General features: G+C 38.0%; 2 protein-coding genes across 8 annotated transcripts in view; one reads left to right on the forward strand and one right to left on the reverse strand.

Annotated features, from left to right (window-relative positions):
• LOC308245141 (histone-lysine N-methyltransferase SETDB2-like) overlaps nucleotides 1–13,957 on the forward strand; it is a 103,754-nt gene extending 89,797 nt beyond the window's left edge. The window contains exons 15-21 of the mRNA XM_080661917.1: nucleotides 3,963–4,006; nucleotides 4,192–4,260; nucleotides 6,667–6,731; nucleotides 8,555–8,621; nucleotides 9,291–9,422; nucleotides 10,573–10,644; nucleotides 13,012–13,957. Of these exons, the coding sequence (XP_080518043.1) occupies nucleotides 3,963–4,006; nucleotides 4,192–4,260; nucleotides 6,667–6,731; nucleotides 8,555–8,621; nucleotides 9,291–9,422; nucleotides 10,573–10,644; nucleotides 13,012–13,178 (616 nt within the window). The 3' untranslated portion in view covers nucleotides 13,179–13,957. The remainder of the gene's footprint in view (nucleotides 1–3,962; nucleotides 4,007–4,191; nucleotides 4,261–6,666; nucleotides 6,732–8,554; nucleotides 8,622–9,290; nucleotides 9,423–10,572; nucleotides 10,645–13,011) is intronic.
• RCBTB1 (RCC1 and BTB domain containing protein 1) overlaps nucleotides 10,764–19,468 on the reverse strand; it is an 83,616-nt gene continuing 74,911 nt past the window's right edge. For 5 of the 7 annotated variants that reach the window (XM_080661919.1, XM_080661918.1, XM_080661920.1 and 2 more), the window contains one exon: nucleotides 16,452–18,686. In XM_080661919.1, the coding sequence (XP_080518045.1) occupies nucleotides 18,546–18,686 (141 nt within the window). In that variant the 3' untranslated portion in view covers nucleotides 16,452–18,545. Of the gene's footprint in view, nucleotides 11,486–16,451; nucleotides 18,687–19,468 lie in introns of those variants that run through there. The other 2 variants (XR_013960214.1, XM_080661923.1) reach the window with 2 other exon arrangements.

Raw genomic sequence — 19,468 nt, forward strand, 5'->3', positions numbered from 1 at the left:
CATATAAGTGAAATCTATATTTGTCTTTCTCTGTCTGACTTATTTCACTTAGCATAATACCCTCTGGGTCCATCCATGTTGTTGCAAATGGTAAGATTTCATTATTTTTATGGCTGAGTAATATTTCATTATGTATGTACCACAAACTTCTTTATCCATTGCCTTTTTTTAATTGATCTTTATTGTTGAAAGTATAGATGTCCCCATTTCCCCCCCATTGACCCCTTCTAGCACACATCCGCCCCCTGCCCCAGGCCTTCACCACACTATTGTAAATGTCCATGGGTTATGCATATATGCATATAAGTTCTTTGGTTAATCTCTTCCCACCACACCTTCACCCCTATTTTCCTCTGAGATTGGACAGTCTGTTCCATGTTTCTGTCTCTGGATCTATTTTGTTCATCAGTTTATTTTGTTCATTAGATTCAACATATGAGTGAGACCATGTGATACTTGTCTTTCTCTTGATTGGCTTATTTCACTTAGCATAATACTCTCCAGATCCCTCCATGCTGACTCAAAGGGTAAGATATCCTTCTGTTTTTACTGCTGCATAGTATTCCATGGTGTAAATGTACCACAACTCTTTTTTATCCACTCATCTACTGATGAAACAGGCACTTGAGCTGTTTCCAGATCTTAGCTATTGTGAATTGCACTGCTATGAACATAGCAATGCATACATTCTTTCTGATTGCTTTTGGTTTCTTAGGATATATTCCTAGAAGTGGAACCACTGTGTCAAATGGGAGTTCCATGTTAAAATTTTTGAGGAAACTATCCATTATATTTTGATGGAGTATTTAATCTGTTTATATTTAAAGTAATTATTTCAAGGCATATAGGTATTGCCATTTTATTATTGTTTTCTGATTGGTTTTGTAATTCTTCTCTGTTCCTTTCTTATTCTCTTACCCTCTTGTATGTTGATGACTTTCTGTAGTGTTGTGTTTGATTCCTTTCTCTTTATTTCTTGTATATCTTTTGTAGGCTTTTGGTTTGTGATTACCATGTGCATCATGTATTTCAAGCTATGTTTACAGCAGTTTGTCTTAGGTTGGTTGCTGCTTAAATTTGAACACATTCTAAAATCACAACCAGTTTTACTCTCCACCTCCACATTTATTTTTTTGTCATTTTTTTCACTTCTTGTGTGTGTGTGTATATCCCTTGATTTACTGTTGTAATTACTTTTGCCTTTTAAACTTTGTATTAGCTTTATAGTTGATTGATCCAGTGCTTTTATTATTTACCGTTATCAGTAATAATTTTTCTTTGCAATATTTTCTTACTCATATTTTTTGCTTCTTCTTTTCCTCCTCCAATTCTTTCTTTCTCTTTTTAATCTTTCTTGTAATACTGGTTTGGTGGTGATGAACTCGTTTAGCTTTTTCTTGGCTGGGAAGCTCTTTATCACTCCTAAGATTCTAAATGATATCCTTTCTGAGTGGAGTAATCTTGGTTGTAGGTCCTTGCTTTTTATCACTTTGAATATTTTATGCTAACCCTTCAGGCCTGCAAAGTTTCTGTTGAGAAATCAGCTAACAGTTTTCTTTTGCTGCTTTTAAGATTATCTCTGTCTTTAACCTTTGGCATCCTATATAATAAAAGGCTAATATGCAAATTGTCCCCTTAGGAGTTCAGCCGACTGGGAGTTCGACTGCTGGTTATGACATGTGCTGACCACCAGGGAGCAGCTTGGAACGAAGGAAGGCCCTGGGCAGCAGCCAGAAGGCCCAGATCAGCCCTGATCGCTGGCCAGGCCTAGGGACCCTACCCATGCACAAATTTCATGCATCGGGCCTCTAGTTTTATTTTATTTATCTTTATTATTGAAAGTATTATAGATGTCCCCTTTTAACCTTTGGCATTTTAATTATGCATCTTGGTGTGGGCCTCTTTGGGTTCACCTTTTTTGGGACTCTGCACTTTCTAGACTTGGATGTCTATTTTCTTTGCCAGGTTAGAGAAGTTTTCAGTTATTATTTCTTCAAATAAGTTCTCAATCCATTATTCTCTCACTTCTCTTTCTGGTACTGCTGTGATGTGAATGTCATTACATTTTATGTTGTCCCGGAAGTCTCTTAAACTATTTTCATTTTTTTTTAATTATTTTTTCTTTTTGCTGTTCTGCTACCTTGTCTTCCATATCACTGATTTAATCCTCTACTTCATCTAATCTGCTGATTTCATCTAATGTAGTCTTCATTCAGTTCTTGATTCTTCATGTCTGACTGGTTCTTTATTTTTTCTACCTCCTTTTTTTTTTTAAGCTTCCTATCTCTTTGTTGAACATCTCACTGATACCATCTACTCTTCCCCTAAGTTCATTTAGCATCCTTATAACCATTATTTTGAACTCTGCATCTGGTAGATTGCTTGCCTCCATTTTGTTTCTTTTTCTGGAATTTTGTTCTGTTCTTTCATTTGAGACATGTTTCTTTGTCTTCTCATTTTGGCTGTCTCCCTGTGTTTGTTTCTGTGTATTCGGTAGAACTGCTGTATCTCCCAGTCTGGGCAGAGTGGCCTTATGTAGGTGTCCTGTGGAGCCAGTGTCCCTGTTCACTTGAACTGGGTGTTCCAGTGGTGTCCCTTGTGTGGGTTGTATTGTGCCCTTCCATTGAGTTGAACCTTGATTGCTGTTGGCACATCTGTGGGTAGGATTGATCCTCAGGCTCAAATTGTGAGGACTGGCTGTGACTACAGCCAAGCTGTTGTGCAGGGGCTGACCCCACAAAGGGGGATTTGCTTTAGCAGGGCGCTGGTGCCTGCTGAGACCACTATTTGGGTGTGTCATTTGTGGCACTAATTGGGGGTGTTCTGGTATGGTCTGAAGTCAGCCCCCAAGTGTGTTGGTTCCAGGGCCTCTTAGGAGGGGCTCCTGTGCAAGCCAAGGTCAGCTGCTGTTTGGCCTGAGGCTACCAGATAGGAGCTGCAAACTGATCTGTGTTTGGTAGCTGCCTGTGCTGGGTAGTGGTTATGCTGTGAAATGAGGCTGGCTTCTACTAGCTCCAGGCTTGGAACTGTTAGCAAGAGGTACAAGGAAAGCTGAGGCCAGCCAGTATTCATTTGGGGTTTGTGGATCTTTTAGAAATTTTAGGAAATTCCACAGAGCTTGTGTGGATTAGCCTCTGAAAGGTGTTTGGGTGGTGTGGGAATTGGGTGGGGCGGGGTCTCGGAGAATCACCAGGCCAAGGTGGACTCTGTTAGCCAGGTTGACTCAGATTTTGTGTCCACCAGAGCCTGCAGGTTGTACGTGGGGAGGAGTCAATAACAGAACAATGGTGCCTGATGGCACTTTTGTCCTGAGAGAGCTACCCCTCCAGGTCTTGCTTGAAGCCAGACTAGTTCCTCCACATATGTCCCTGGCACTTTTTAAGCTTCTTTCCCTTATCTGGAACTTAGGGTGAGTGTTGGTGAGTCTGTACTCAGGTCTTTTAAGAGGTTGTCTGGGTCTTACAACAGCCCTCCACCACATCCAGACTGGGTCCCTGCTGATTTCACAGCCAGACTTTGTGGCACTGGTGTTCTGGGCTGGGGAGTCTGGGGTGGGGCTAAGGCCCCTCACTCCTCAGTGGGGGCCTCCACAGCCAAGATATCCCTCCCAGTTCTTAATAGCCACACACATCTCTGCCTCTACTACCAGTCTTGACATGGCTTTTTCTTTATATCCTTAGTTATAGGAGTTTTGTTCAGCTAAGACTTTCAGGTGATTCTCAGGAGTGGTTGTTCTATAAGTTAGTTGTAAATTTGATGTGGCCATGGGAGGAGGCCAGCATAGCATTTACCTATACTGCCATCTTGACCCGAAGACTCAAACATTTTTCGTTAACAAATATTTAGGGCAATACCATCATAAAGATAGTTTAATTCCTTTTTAAATCACAAGAAAATAGGCATAATATTTTAAAAGTATAAGTAAAAATATTTAACAATTCTTTGAAATTGCATATTTTCAGAGTGTTTTGCCAAGAACATGATCCATCAAGAGAAACTGAATCTGGTAAGTCTCTAAAATTTAGTATTGTAGGTTTAAAGAAAAGTGATCATTTAGGTTAAGACATGAAATAACCTGATTTACTAGCCTCACTGAATTAGAATAAAAATTTCTGAATTAAAAAATTTACATAATGTTATTTTCTTTGTACAGTGTGTAATATAATGTACTAACTTTTCTTTGTGAACTAGGCCTACTCTCTGTAAAGCCTTTGTCTCGTGTCTTCCATCCTCACTGCAATCAGAAGACTATTTCACAAGGTAAAAAGCTCTGCCTTTTTGTGACTGCTTCTCTCCCAAAAGATTATCAGAATTTTTTTTAAAATATATTTTATTGATCTTTACAGAGAGGAAGGGAGAGGGATAGAGAGTTAGAAAATCGATGAAAGAGAAACATCGATGAGCTGCCTCCTGCACACCTCCCACTGGGGATGTGCCCGCAACAAGGTACATGCCCTTGACCGGAATCGAACCTGGGACCCTTCAGTCCGCAGGCCGACGCTCTATCCACTGAGCCAAACCGGTTAGGGCGAATATCAGAATTTTTAGTAGATAAAATTGATAAAGTGCTGCATGGCCCCTAAATGAAATTGTCCTAAGAATGCATGGTTAGCATTTCAGTTCTAATTAATGGTTAGCAGTTAAGTTCTAAAATTGGACCCTGGCTGAATGGGAGTATGAGATGGACATTCATTCACGAATGGTTTCCATGTACTGCTGGCAAAAGCAGTGTCTATCTAGCACTAAATCTGGAATGCTCCTTGTGGACTGGAGTCAGGACCTATTGGGAAAAAGCTCAATTCTGTGTCATGCCAACTTCATTTTATCCAAACAATATTGTTGCCGTCATTTTTGAGTCATAACTGAAGCAGAATTGTTGGACTGGAACACGCAGTGTTCCCCTGGGCAGGATGTCCTGGATTTCTTTGTCCGCTGGAGTTGAAGAATGAATCCAGGACAAAAGGTGGTATAGCAAAGGTGGAAATTTATTAAAAAACAAGTACAGACTCCCACGTGGGGAGGGGGAAAGGGTCCCACTGAGTTCCTTTTCCCTGTGGCTTATAAAGGCTACAGATCCTTGTGCCTTGATATCCCCTCTGATTGGTCATTATTCCCTTAGACTGGTTACTATAGTAATTCCTGGGCTCAAAGGTCAAACCTCACATGGGACAGGTGAGATTCTCTCTCCTCCCCCTCCCCCCACTTCCTTATTGTTTCCCTATTCCCTTTGGGCTTTCTTCTACTTCTGGATGAGGAGCTTCCTGACCTTTACTTTGTAAATATAGACCTTCTGCTGTTCCCAGCTCCCTCATTCTATGGAAATGTACCTGTTGCAGCTTTTCAGCTTCCCTATTCTATAGAAATATACCTTCTGCTGCTCTGCAGCCCTGTGCTTCCTCCATGGTCCCCTTAATTTCCTAAAACCTGTCTTTTTCATCCCTAAAAAATTACTGTTTTGGTACCTTTTTTAAAAATAATGGGTTGATGTGTTGGGGAAAAAGAATAAGAAATCCTAAATTTACATTATTTTAAAATATGTTGCTAATAGGAATTTGGTACGCCTCATATGTAGTAAGCATTGGCCACAGTTTAGGTCCTAATGAGGGTGGACTAGGGACATAAAGTTCACTTCCTAGGAATAACTGGGTATGCATAAAATAAGCTGTTCAGAACTAAATGCCATTTCAATACAATATTCTTTGATTTTTTGTTGTTGTTGTTGAAAACATTACTCTTTTAACTGACTAAGAAATACTATGAAAAACCCTGTTGTCAATTACTGTTTATTCAGGAAAGATAACAATAATGTGTTAGTTTTAAAAAGCAGATTATAACACTGGTAGTGAATCCTCTTCCCAGAAGATTTTTTTTTTTAAAATTCTCCCCAAAATTGTCTGTGTATACAAACTTACCTACTACTGTACTTTGCTTTTTCACTTAATATCTTAGAGATCCTTCCATTTCAGCACTAGTGGATCTGCTTGACCTTTAAAAGGCTGCATAATGTTCCATTGTGTATATTATTTAGTCACATAACTGAACCACAATTGAACTAGTCTCTGTATGATGGGCATTTAGGTTACTTCTAGTTATTCTACCACATTTAATACTGTAGTTAGCATTTTTCTCCATTCAACTTTGTGCCTTTATGTACTATACTATTAGGAAAACTTCAAGTAGATTGCTGGATCAAAGAGTATAAAAAATGAAACTGTAACTATTGGCTAATTATCTTCCCAAGAGGCTGCACCAGCAGTACATAATTACTCAAATCCTTGCAAACATTAGCTACTGAGCACCGTCATCTTTGTCAATCTGTTTGCTTTACATCTTTGAGTGAAATTGAATGTATTCCCCTATATTTTGATCAATTATATTTACCTGTCACCCAGTCTGTTTTCCTATTCAATGCACTCTCCCCCCAGAGGGCTCCCAATTTGCCCATTTATCTACACCAGTGTTTGTTTTTTTTGTATTAATTTAGGAGATCTTTTTATATTTTTTAAATTGGCCTTTTATCATAGGTGTTGCAAACGTTTAGTCTAAGTTTGCCATATCTTTTGACTTTGTAATCACTTTTGGCAAGTAAGAGTTTGACATTTTATGTAATCAAGCATCAGTCTTTTCTTTTGTGGATTCTGATTTCTACATGATTTATATTTTCAGCTGATTTTTCAGGAGTACAAAGAAAAAGAAAAAAGAAAGATCACTCAACAAGCATTTTTGTACAGGTACTTTGACTTAATTTTATTATAGCTTTAAGTTTCTTCTTACGAAGTTCTCATTTTAACCATTCTGGATTTCAGGTGAAATGATAGAACCTTTAATGAAATGAATATTAAAGAGAAGTTAGATTGTAGAGTATAAGCACATAATTCAGGATGTGACAGCCCCATAGCTCCTATAACACATCCCCTGGTACCAAATTAGTAAGAAGAATCTGAACCCATATAGTGCTTATGATCTTAAAATGATTAGAGGTAAGGTCGAGCATCCTTACCCAGCCAAGTATTTCCCAGCTGCATGCTCCATACTTGACCTAATTTATAACTTATAATTTTCTGGATTGCTGCTGTGTATAAAGCATATGAAAATGTTTTGGGAATTTCAAACAGTTTTTTATGCACCAGGTCATATAAGCAACCTTCACCTTTCTCCTGTTTATATAAGAGGTACTTGTCACAACTCTTGATATTTTGTCATACAAAACAAAAATACATTTGATATTTACATCAACAGATGAATATGGGGCATGATTTTCACCATAAGCATATCATTGAATTATACAAAAAAGATTGGTTTCATTTTATACAACATTCTGATGTTACAGAGAACTGGAATAAATCAAGCAATGCTCAGAGAGTTTGGAGTCATACTTTATTCACCGGTGGGCTTAGAGAAAATGAATTCAAATTCTAAGCAAGGCTACAAGCAGAACTTCCCTTTTTATTAAAGAGCCAGCCCCATGTGCGCTTAGTGGTTAGCTCCCTGCTGGCCTTGAAAACAACACAGTTCTATCCAATTAAAAAATGCACCTGGCATGGCATTGAGAGTATGGGCATATCTAGTCTCCAGCCTACAAGGTCAGACAGCTAAGTTTATCTTCATTATTCACGCAGGCTAAAGCAGGCTGGAAAGCAGTTATTTTTTTAGAATAAGAGGCTGTCTAAAAAATAGCAGTGAATTCCAAACAATAGTTTTACAAAATAGGGGTTAGCCTTCTCACTGAAACGAAATTTTTGGACTGGAACCCGGATTCTTTGTCCGCTGGAGTCGAAGAATGAATCGGACGGAAGATGGTATAGCAAAGGTGGAGATTTATTGAAGAATAAGTACAGACTCCCACGTAGGGAGGGGGAAAGGGTCCGAGTTCCTTTTCCCTGTGCCTTATAAAGGCTGCAGATCCTGGTGCCTTGACATCCCCTCTGATTGGTCACTATTCCCTTAGACCCATGGTCGGCAAACTGTGGCTTGCGAGCCACATGCGGCTCTTTGGCCCCTTGAGTGTGGCCCTTCCACAAAATACCACGGCCTGGGCGAGTCTATTTTGAAGAAGTGGCATTAGAAGAAGTTTAAAAAATTTGGCTCTCAAAAGAAATTTCAATCATTGTACTGTTGATATTTGGCTCTGTTGACTAATGAGTTTGCTGACCACTGCCTTAGACTGGTTACTATAGTAACTCCTGGGCTCAAAGGTTGAACCTTTGGGACATGTGAAGTTCTCCCCCTCTCCTTCCTTATTGTTTCCCATTCCCTTTGGGCTTTCTTCTTCTCCTTCTGAATGAAGGGCTTCCTTCTCTTAATTTTGTAAATATAGACCTTTTGCTGTTCCCAGCTCCCTCATTCTATGGAAATGTACCTGTTGCAGCTTTTCAGCTTCCCTAGTCTATGGAAATATACCTTCTGCTGCTCTGCAGCTCTGTGCTTCCTCCATGGTCCCCTTAATTTCCAAAATTTCCTAAACCTGTCCTATTTTACCCCTAAAATTTCTGTTTCAATTCAGTGCCAACAGTAAAATCAGTATAAAGTAATCTTGATTTTTCTCTCCTTCTAGGTACCTAAACTAATAACAGTAAACAGGTCCGAAAAACAAATGGAAGAAGAGGATAGCAGACACACAGGTTTGCTCTAAGTTTTTTCTGTAACAAATATGACCTACAGTACTTACAAAAAAAGATGAGTCATGTGTTTCAAAGTTGGTATTCCACTTTTTCTAGACCTATAATAACTAATTTATAAGAATAAAATATTTTGTCTTAACAATCCTTTTTATCATAACCCCAGCAGATCAAAATAACTTAGGTTGGGACAGTCCATCACTCTTAAGTATTGAGAGGATATTCTCTTTGATGAGAAGGCAGGGTAGTGTGAGCTTAGAATACAGTAATGTGCCACCCTTCACACTGTGATTCCCCGCTCCCCCGGAGCCAGTACTGGTAGCTTTTTGTTCTTAAGCAGATAGACGTTCCATAACAACAGTCGCTGTGACAGAAAAATAACAGAGGTTGTCATCTCAAAAGAGTTGACACTAAATTTTAGAACATTGTCTTGTCGCATATAATTATTCTAAACAGTTTTTCACATTTTCATAACATTTCATTCATTGTTTCAGCTAGAAAAAATGAGGTTTGATGAAATTACAATTAATAGAAAACTTAAAGGTTACTATATGTGTTATCTTAACTAATTATGCTCATCTACCACTAGGCAAGGTCTTAGGAAGACTATAAAGTGATTTATAACAGTTTCCCTAACACTGTTTCCTTCTAAAATGTTTTTCTTATTCTTAGATGCAATTGTGAAAGTTGCTTTTCTCAAGAAATGTAAGGAAGCAGGACTTCTTAATGATTTATTTGAAGAAATATTACAGAAACTTCATTTGATTCAGGAAAGACTCATGGATGAGAATATTTCAGAATCAGGTACTAAAATAGCAAAAGTCCTATATAGAGACTTCTCACAGACGTACATATAAAATAAAATAAAACAAAACAAAAAACCTGTACACATTTTCTATCTGAAATATTATTTTCCTTCTTTATCTCATTCTTTAATAAAATCCATTGTTCCAGATCTCCTGTCTTTTACAAATCTACAGGATGTGGGTAATTCAAAAACTCATTAATTTTGTAAAAAATATCCTGATGCCATGAAGGTTTTTCAAGTATTTTCCAAAGGTGCATAGCTGAGAGTGACCAGCAAAAGATGGGCACTTCAGAACCAAACTCAGTCACACATCAACCCCCCGAGATGAGCACACTTGTTGCTAAGATCTGAGAATGGCATTATGTTAGTTTTGATTTGACTCAAATTCTGTTCCTTAGTAAACCAAGTGTCTTTTTTGGTATGTTCAAGTTTAAAGTATAGAAGTAATTTTACTGTTCTGACTGATGTTTGACTTAGTTAAATGTGACTTTTCATTAGGAACTCTTTGGAAAGCTTAAGTTCCATTCATATGTGCAGGTATATAGCCACTTAGTCTTCTTATCATCTCTCCTATGAGCGTAAAACCTTTATTATACACTGAGTGGCCAGATTATTATGCGTTCAGAGATCATAATAATCTGGCCACTCAGTGTAAATATAGCTATTTTAAAAGAAAAAGCTTGATAGTCTATATTTAAGCAATAATATAAAATAAATGGTTATCTGAAAGGGATTATTTTCTATAGGACAAAACCAAAAAATGAAATTAAGAGCAAACGTATCTTAAAGCTCATTCATTGCATTCTTTTGTTTATTCTTTAGTTTAGACCAAGCACTTCTCACACTTGAGCATGCCCCTCAGAATCAATCACCTGGAGCAGCGGTCGCCCACCGCTGGTCTGCGGACCACTGGTGGTTCCTGAGGTCCAAAAGGTTGGCGGCCGCTGACCTGGAGGACTTGTTAAGGCTCAGGTAGCGGGCCTCCCACCTGGTGGTTCTGATCAGTGGAGGTGCCAAGAATTTGCATTTCTAACAAGTTCCCAGTAGATAACTGCGGTTTACTTCTCATTTTGGAGGGTTGTTTTGTGAGGTGTTTCTGCCTACATAAAATATTTAAATTAAAACAAAATGTTTTTCTCCCTCCAGACTATGAAGAAATCGGGACTTCACTTTTTGACTGTAGACTGTTTGAAGACGCATTTGTAAATTTTCAAAAAGGTATGAGTTAGAATCAAGCAGCCAAGTTTACAAATATTTATCACATATACTGAAATAATGTCATACTATTCAGGTGATAAAAATCAATTTCAATGGACACAGTTTTATTTTTTATGATTCTTTATTGTTGAAAGTATTACATATTAGACAGTTTTATTAAATGAAAAAGCAACACCACAAAATAGTATGACCTCTCACACACACAAGAAAAAATATGTAAATACACAGGCACACGTGCACACAGAAAAACTGTACCCAAATGGAAACAGTATTTATCTGTAGGTGGCTGGATTTGTGTTTTTCTTTGTATTTTCCACAGTCTCTAACCTACATATAGTAGTACTTTGTGTAGAAACAACAAAAAATGATTGCAAAATGGCAGAATATTTAGGCACCGTGTTCAGGAATCAGCAGGTACAGATGAACCATCTGCCATTTGTCTCCCTCTCACTTGGTATGATGTATACATATTTTAATTTTCCCAACATTAATCTGCAAATCCAATGGCCAACTTAGATCAACTCTAAAGCTTATGAGAAAAAAAAATGAGCAAGAATAGCTAAGAAATTTTTGAAAAAGAAAAAAACCTTGTGAGGGCAGAGACTTAACTTTTCTGTAAAATATCAACCATTTATTGAGTAGGTCCTTTTGCCATTGTTTAAGATGCCTTCAAAACAAGGCTAAATTTTCACTTACTTGTGAGTCTGATCTGACTTCTCCCCAAGGCTGCCACACACAGCTGGGAGGGGGGCCAGAGGCACACAGAGTTTTTGCAAATGGCTTCTCTGAAGTTGTGTGTATTTGTCTATCCAGCAAATGGTATTAGGACAATAGATTTTCCCTGTAGAGAAAACATTACCAGGTAGTTCATATCCCTGTCTCAATATACACAAGCTTTTCTCATTTTTGTTTTCATGTTACATATTTCTATTTGAATTTTGTATTACATTTATAATCAGCAGAAAAAATATTTCTTACAATCTACCAAAAATAGTATACCTTTTAACAGTCTCTTGAGGATGTCTGTATACTGCTAATGGGAATATCCATATGTATTTTTTTTAAGCAGCCTTTTAAATCTTTTTCTAAAAAGCTTTATTTTGTAGGGGACTTTCATTGTGTTTATTTTTTTTGTACAAAAGGTTACATCTTTGGAACATGATGCAGGTCACTACTTGTGTGGGTGAGTGGGAGTATATAGGTTACAATGTAATATTTGTGGGGTGGGGCAATAGGAGGAGACACTATTTGGAATCTCATGAGAAACAATTTAAAAGGCTTAACTTTAAAAAAAAATTGATTGATTTGAAAGAGAGAGAGAGAGAAAGGGTAAAAGAGAGAGAAACATCAACTTGTTGTTCCACTTATTTATGCATTCATTGGTTGCTTCTTGTATGTGCCCTGACTGGGGGGTCGAACCCGCACCCTTGGTGCATTGGGACAACACTCTAACCAACTGAGCTGCTACCTGGCCAGGGCAAAAGGCTTTAACTTTTGACACCCAACTAATAAAGACTCTTTGGCTTAACTCAGCCTTTCTAATGTTCCAGAAAGTTACCTACAAGTATATAGGTGTTCTAAGATTGTGTATGTGTTAATATTCTTCAGTTTTGAGGTTTTTAAAAAAATGACATTGCCACCGAGTAATCTTGCTAAATTTCCACATTAAAAAGCCTTTCTGCCGAAACCGGGTTGGCTCAGTGGATAGAGCGTCGGCATGCAGACTGAAGGGTCCCGGGTTCGATTCCGGTCAAGGGCATGTACCTTGGTTGCGGGCACATCCCCAGTGGGAAGTGTGCAGGAGGCAGCTGATCGATGTCTCTCTCTCATCAATATTTCTAGCTCTCTATCCCTCTCCCTTCCTCTCTTTATTGATATTGTAAAATATCAATAAAATATATTTTTAAAAAAAAGCCTTTCTATTTCTAAATAAAATCAAAAGCTTTTAACATTAAGAATTGGATGCATGTTTATGAAAGACTTGCCCTCATCCTTGATATTGTAACCACATGCTCTCACCAATCACCCTCTCTCAACAAATGAATATAGTGTAGCATGAAGGTTATACAGTGGCTGCTTTCAAGTTTTCAAAGATACATAGAGGGCCTTTTTCTGCTATAAATTGTACAAAACCTTAAAGATTTATTGACCAGCTTTATGTGCAATAAAATACTAGAGTTCTATCCTGAATTAGAAGAGGAAGCAAAGACCTAAAAGAACCAGTTCCTCCTCTCAAGATGCTAGAATCTTTTCCCTTGGGGCACAGCATCATGTACCATGCTCTTGCAAATAAAAAGGCTAGATATACATTTTTTATACAACTACTGAATAACCTGAAATAATTTTATTTCTTCTTATCATGCACAGCATTAGAGACTAACATTCAGCAATTTGAAGAAAAATGGCAGCAGATGAAGGAAGAGATTGAGCTACTTCAGGACTTAAAACAAACTTTGTGCTCTGTTCAAGAAAACAGACCAAGGTCAAATTGTGCTTCAGTATCTTCTGACTTCTTAAGAGTTACCATTTCCTAAGCCAGAAATTGGGCATAGTTGCAAGCAGGCTGAGAACTAGAGAACAGGCCTGTGAAAGCCACACATCTCTAGCACAAGGTCTCGTGTCTCTCTGGTCTGCACACTTTGATCCTCACCAGCTCAAACCTGTACATGCCTAACTGGGTATTTACTGCCTCCCTCTTATTATCTCACTTCTCCTACTTCTCCTCTCCAACAAAATGTTTCTCAGATTCTACTTCAGTAAATTGGATCATGCCTCCCATAACTCCCAACCTCTGTACTAAAAACCTTTCCCTGGCTTCCTGCTGACACATTGCCTCCACCCCTCTCACACTCGTGATCTAGGTCAGCGGTCACCAACCTTTTGGACCTCACGGACCACCAGTGGTCCGCAGACCACCGGTTGGCTGATCTAGGTTGGTTCCAGTAACACACCAGGTGCCCCTAGCCCCAGGGCCTTTTGCACATCCTGTTGTGAAGTCTTACCTGCCCTTTTGCCTTCCTCTGACTGCTCCCTCTGCAGATCTTATCATACAGGTTCTCCCATTTATTCCATCTGAGAGTACTTTTCCTTCGTAACCCTTCCCAGTATAACCCACTGTATCTTACATCACACTGTTGAAGTATAAGTTCTGAGGGCAGGAACTCACTGTTCTGTGTTTGCTTACTATCACATTCCAAGCACCCAGCATGCTCCATAAATGTTTGTTCAATAAATAAACTATTTTTATCTTTTGAGACTATTTCTAGCCCATAATGCCTCTTAGATATAATAAATTTGAATATTTTATTTTACTTGTACCAAATTTGCCTGTCGTCTTATCACAAAGTCTGCTTTTTAAATTTCTTTTCAGCCACGGTAATCACATGGACATACATCATCTTCAAAATAAATATTGAAATTTAAAATTGGACTCTGAATAAGGTATCAGTGAGAATATGTAAGAATGAAAAAAAAAAGTTACGATTTTTCTCAACCTTACATTCACATTTCTAATTTTTTACTATAGTACCCTAATTCGCAATAATGCTACATTTCTTACTGTTAATTCTCATCCAAGGTATTTTTCCATTGATTTCATAGAGAGAGTAGAAGGGAGGGGGAGAAACATAAACATCCATGTGTGAGAGAGACATCAATTGGTTGCCTCCCACATGCACCCTGATCAGAGCCGAGGATCGAGCCTGCAAATGAGGTATGCCCATGACCAGAATTGAACGCAGGACGCTTATATCCACTGAGCCAAACTGGCCAGGGCATTAATGCTACATTTCAAAATGAGTTTGATCTAAGTCTCAGCATGATGCCTGGTATGTAATAAGTACTCAAAAAAATACCTGTTCAGAGAAGAATATGATGTAGGTGAAAAGAGAATGGGTCCATACCTGTTGTAAAGGCAACCCTAGCCCAAGTCATTCTTACCTGAGGGACAAAATCAAAGTCAGCTGTTTTCAAATTTGCACATCAGAATCACCTGGAGGACTTAACAAACTACTGGCCAAGACTCCATCCCAGACCCACTGAATCAAATTTCCCCTGGTCTAGATGGTAACTAACTCAGCTTCTGCCCCTGATAATGAAGCACACTAATAATCCCTCCTTTGGAAAAACTGCTATTCGAAACTGCTGTTTTAGAATTCTGCTATTTTTGCTAGTCCCTCTGTTATTTTCAGACTGTAAAATAACTTTGTTTTTTTGCTTGAATAGAAAAGATAAACTTGTCTGACCTTGCAAGCTAGCCATCTAACATAAGGAACTGATACGCTGATATTGATGCCAGGTGCCTGTATAGATATGATACTCAAGGTTACAGGTGTCTGCATAGATATGACAGGTGTTTGCTAGATATGTTATGTACTCAAGGTTACAAGCTGTCTACAAAAATAACTTACGCAAAGAACTAGAAGGATATAAAAAGGAAATACTCCCTCCTGTGTTCAGAATTTGCCAGAGGTAATCTACTCTGAACCTGCGCGCAATAAAGATGACTCCTAACTAATGGGCTCATTAAGGCTCTTGTCCAGCTCGCTGATTTGCGATGCAACAATACTACATCCTATAGCAAAGTTTATCTGAGTAATAGTTTTGACTTCATGATCTTTATTTTAAAGAAAACCTTTGTGTGTGTCCCCTTTATTTTCACATTTAATCTGTCATACACAAGACTACTTTGGCACAATGCAGCTTGTGTTTTGCAGTCATAAAATAAGCAAATGTCAGGCAAACCTAGACCTGGTTTTGTACTTTAGCTGTATCATTCAGTGCTGAAAAACTTGGATCAAATTGTTTAATCTATCTCAGCCCAATCCTGCCTACCTTATGGTACAAAATGTGGGCATGAAAAAAAAATGTATGTGCAGCACAGGGCATGGTGCTTGGCACCATGGGAAATAAATGTTCTCACATACACACATCCTCCCCTTGCCAGAATTTCCACCTACCGGACCCAGACTTGCTTATGTCAGGCTCTGGAAGGCTCATCAGCTCCCACCTGTAAGCAAGCCTTTGCTTGTGCCACCTGTTTTGGAAATAAGCTAAAAGGACACTTATGTTTTCCCTCATACTGCACAAACTTCAGATATGCTTCGCATATTAAGTCTCTTAGGCTTTTTCTATCACGAAAAGCTGTTTACAGATATGTTATTGTGTTAACTCCTAAACCTTTCCTATAATGTATACTTTCCTAGGGGGCAGGGACTATTTATGTCTTTCCCTTCACTTACAAGTACCCCAAAGGATTCAGATACATTTTTCTGCTGTGACAGTTCAACTGTATTATCTTTCAGCAGGAATAAAATCAAAGGATTTTAGGGGTTTGTGTGCAGTTAAGCAGCAGCTGACACATGTTCATAGTGGTATCTTTTTTAGCCTGATACCTGCTAAGACTCATAGTACAGATTTTTTTAAGTTGCTGCAAATTATATGTAAAATTTACCATGTTAACTATGTTTAAGTGCACAGTTCTGTAGCATTAAGTACATTCACATTGTTTTGCTACCCCCACCACTGTCCATCCACAGAACTCTTTTCAACTAGCACAACTGCAACTCTGTAACTGTGACTCCCCATTTCCTCCTCTCTGGAGTCCCTGGCAACCACAAGCCACTTTCTGTCTCTGAAAGTGACGAGGTACTTCACGTAAGTGGAACCATACAGTCCTTGTCCTTTGGCGACTGGCTTGTTGAACCTAGCATGTCGTCCAAGGTTCATCCAAGTGGCAGCATGTGTCAGAATTTCCTTGTAACGGCTGCATGTTACTGACTTTTGAGGGGGGTGGTGGAAAACTACATGCCTCTTAACAGACAACTTTATTAATATGTCATTCTAAACATTACATAAATACAACCTGTACATTAGAGTATCAAACATTGTTCCAGTAAGAGATCAACAGTACATTTAGGGCTATTTTAGGAAATATGAATACTTTGGCTTTCATTATTACATCAGATGAAAAAAGCAATTCAAAGAATAGTTTTCATCTCTATGATTAACAACAAAACCAAGTAGAAAAATAAGTATATATTTTTTAAAAAAGATACTCAAACTATTTTGAGGGACTTATTCCTGTTCTCTTACTACATACATACACAAATTACTCAGTAATATGAGAAGTGGTTCTTCACAAATATTTGTTCAATGAATGAACCATGTATGGAAATGGACCCACTACTTTAATTTGTGCTTTTCATAGTTCTTTTTTCAAGTAAGAGCAATAGTAAACATACTGAAGTTCATGTTTTGTCCAGATCAAAATAAGCCTACAGAAGAGTGATTGTTACAAACACTATCCATCCTAATAATCAAATTAATATGTATTATCAACCTAGTAAGAAAAATTCTATCATGTTACAGAACTAATTCTAACCTAATCACTGGACTTTAATTACTAGCAACATGGTCAAGAAAAGGGGGCTGGGACTTCTAGATTTGTATATATTTTACCTGCCAATGAATGTCTAGCGTCGGGCCCTCACTCCCTGCTACACACACACTTATAAACACTGCTAAAAATAATAGCTGCTGCATCTCTTCACCCTCTTGTTGATTTGGATCTGAAAATGTATTTAGGCTCCAAGTTCAGATGGGAGGACCTTCTAGGTAGGAAACAGAATTTTCTAAGAGAACTCCCACAAATGGAAATGAGTCTGTGGATTGGAGGGCAGAACAGAAGGCTGTTCTTAAAGCAAATTCAACTAACACGACAAAACTCAGAGGTGAATATTCTTACCTTCCAAATCACACTTCATTAAGCAGACCCCCAAAAACAAAACAAAAAATCCCATAAGTTTGATCCTTTTTCAAGGTCCAATTGTGCTAAATATTAGACCTAACACAATTAAAAGGAGAGGAAAACCAAAAATAAAAGCTGGTGAAGTTTCAAATAAGCAAATTGGTGATGGATTTGGCCTAGGTAAGAGATAAAACGAATTCCATTAAATCCTGTGAGTTGGTTTTAAGAACCTTTTCTTTGAGTCACATGTAGCAGAACTGATGATTTAGCAAGCCACAATTTAGGAAGGCAAGAGTATATTGAGTATGTCATTTTTATAGGGGGAAAAGTGTGTATGGAGGAGGGGCAATTTAAACTCGAGTTCTCAAATTTTATCTTAATAAAATAAAACATCGTTAAATAGTAGTGGAGATTCTAATTTATAAAACATTCACCTTTGTCCAAGTTTCTTTCATTATCAACTTTTCACAGACAGTTCTAAATTACTAATCTTTATGTGCTTAAGTCTTAAGAGAAAGCTTGGCTAATCTAGAAATTTATCTTTACATAATTATAATTTCAATAGATTTAACTCATATTAAATTTAGTATTATTTTCATATACCATGAAGTTAAGAAAAGTCCATCAATAGTGCAAACACAAAATAAAAGCCTCAAAATATCTCAGCTAATCCTTCACAGTAAGGCAGTTGAACTAGCAACTAATGCTGCAATTCAATAAGCCCCAAAGTCAGCATCTTTAATTCATGCTGGGGCCTCTATGTCTAACTCACAATTCACAAACTATCCCCACTCCTAGTGTCAAACAGATTGTTGATATGTGAGCCAGGAGAATTGCCACAAACTTCCCCTTTCCAAGTTCATAAATTCCTCTAATGAAAGACAAAAAAACAACCAGCTAAACTTTCACCCTTTTATAGTGTTCCGGACAAACCGATAGTCACATTTAAAATATACATGTCTGGAAACAGATGTTTAAAGTAAGTTCAGGAAAAGCCATATATCCTTCATATATTCCTACACAGAGAACTGTGTCTCAGATATGAAAAGAGACAACCTGATGGTTTTTACCTGCAGCATATCACCAGTAAGCACAAAAGACACACCATCACCAGTGCCCCAGAGCACTCACACATAACCCAGCAGCCTTGGCTTCAGTTCTTAAAGGCTCCACATTTACTGGCTTTAGCAATGAATTCCTTTAGCAGAGGGCCATCCATTTGCCAAAATGCTGCAGTCTGTGTAACTTCTGTCAAATGATTGATGCAAAACTTAAAGCAGAATTCTTCTAAATCCTGGACACACACAACAAAAATAAAAACAAGAAGAGGCCTTTTTAAATTAACCTTGATTGGATTACTTCTCTCCAAAACATTCACCCCAAGTACCTCCCCCTCCCCCAGAAAAGATAGCTGAGTCCAGAAACCTCAAATTAGGCAAACAAGTGACCACAGGCAGGTGTCAGAAAACCACGTACTATTTACTCACAACACAGTAAAAGCAATGACTCCCTATCTCATTTGACTCTGCAAAACATACCCACATGCACACACACAGTCCATGAGGGAAAGTTTCCTCATGGTTATCAAATAGTCTAGTCATACTTGACGACATGATTTTAAAAAGCTAAGCAACTTTAGTCCCTATCATGTTTTACCACATTCAAGAAGTCAGAGAAAATAATTAAGATATGGGTTATTTAGTTTAATGAGAGACTTTAAGAATTAGAAAAGTGTTGAAGAGGTGTAGTCAACCTAAAGTGACACATTAAAAAAAATTTCCAAGGACCTTAAATTCACTTTCATGCTCTCCTAAATACAAATGCCTTCAAGAATAATACGCAACTTCCACCACACCAATTTCTTAGATGGTTAACAGAAAGAATATTCAGAGATTGGATTTTCAGTCAGACAAATGGAAGTCACCAACCACCACCATTCAGGAAAGTAAACATATACAAATGGTAAACCAGAACAATTTAAAAATTGATTTCTGCCTAACACATCCTGTCATCCCCAGCAAGACTCTAATGTTGTTTGTTCCTTTGTATGTTGGAACATATATTAAATCAATGAGG

This window comes from Plecotus auritus (genome assembly GCF_963455305.1).
Source record: "Plecotus auritus genome assembly, chromosome: 3".
Classification (NCBI taxonomy): domain Eukaryota; kingdom Metazoa; phylum Chordata; class Mammalia; order Chiroptera; family Vespertilionidae; genus Plecotus; species Plecotus auritus.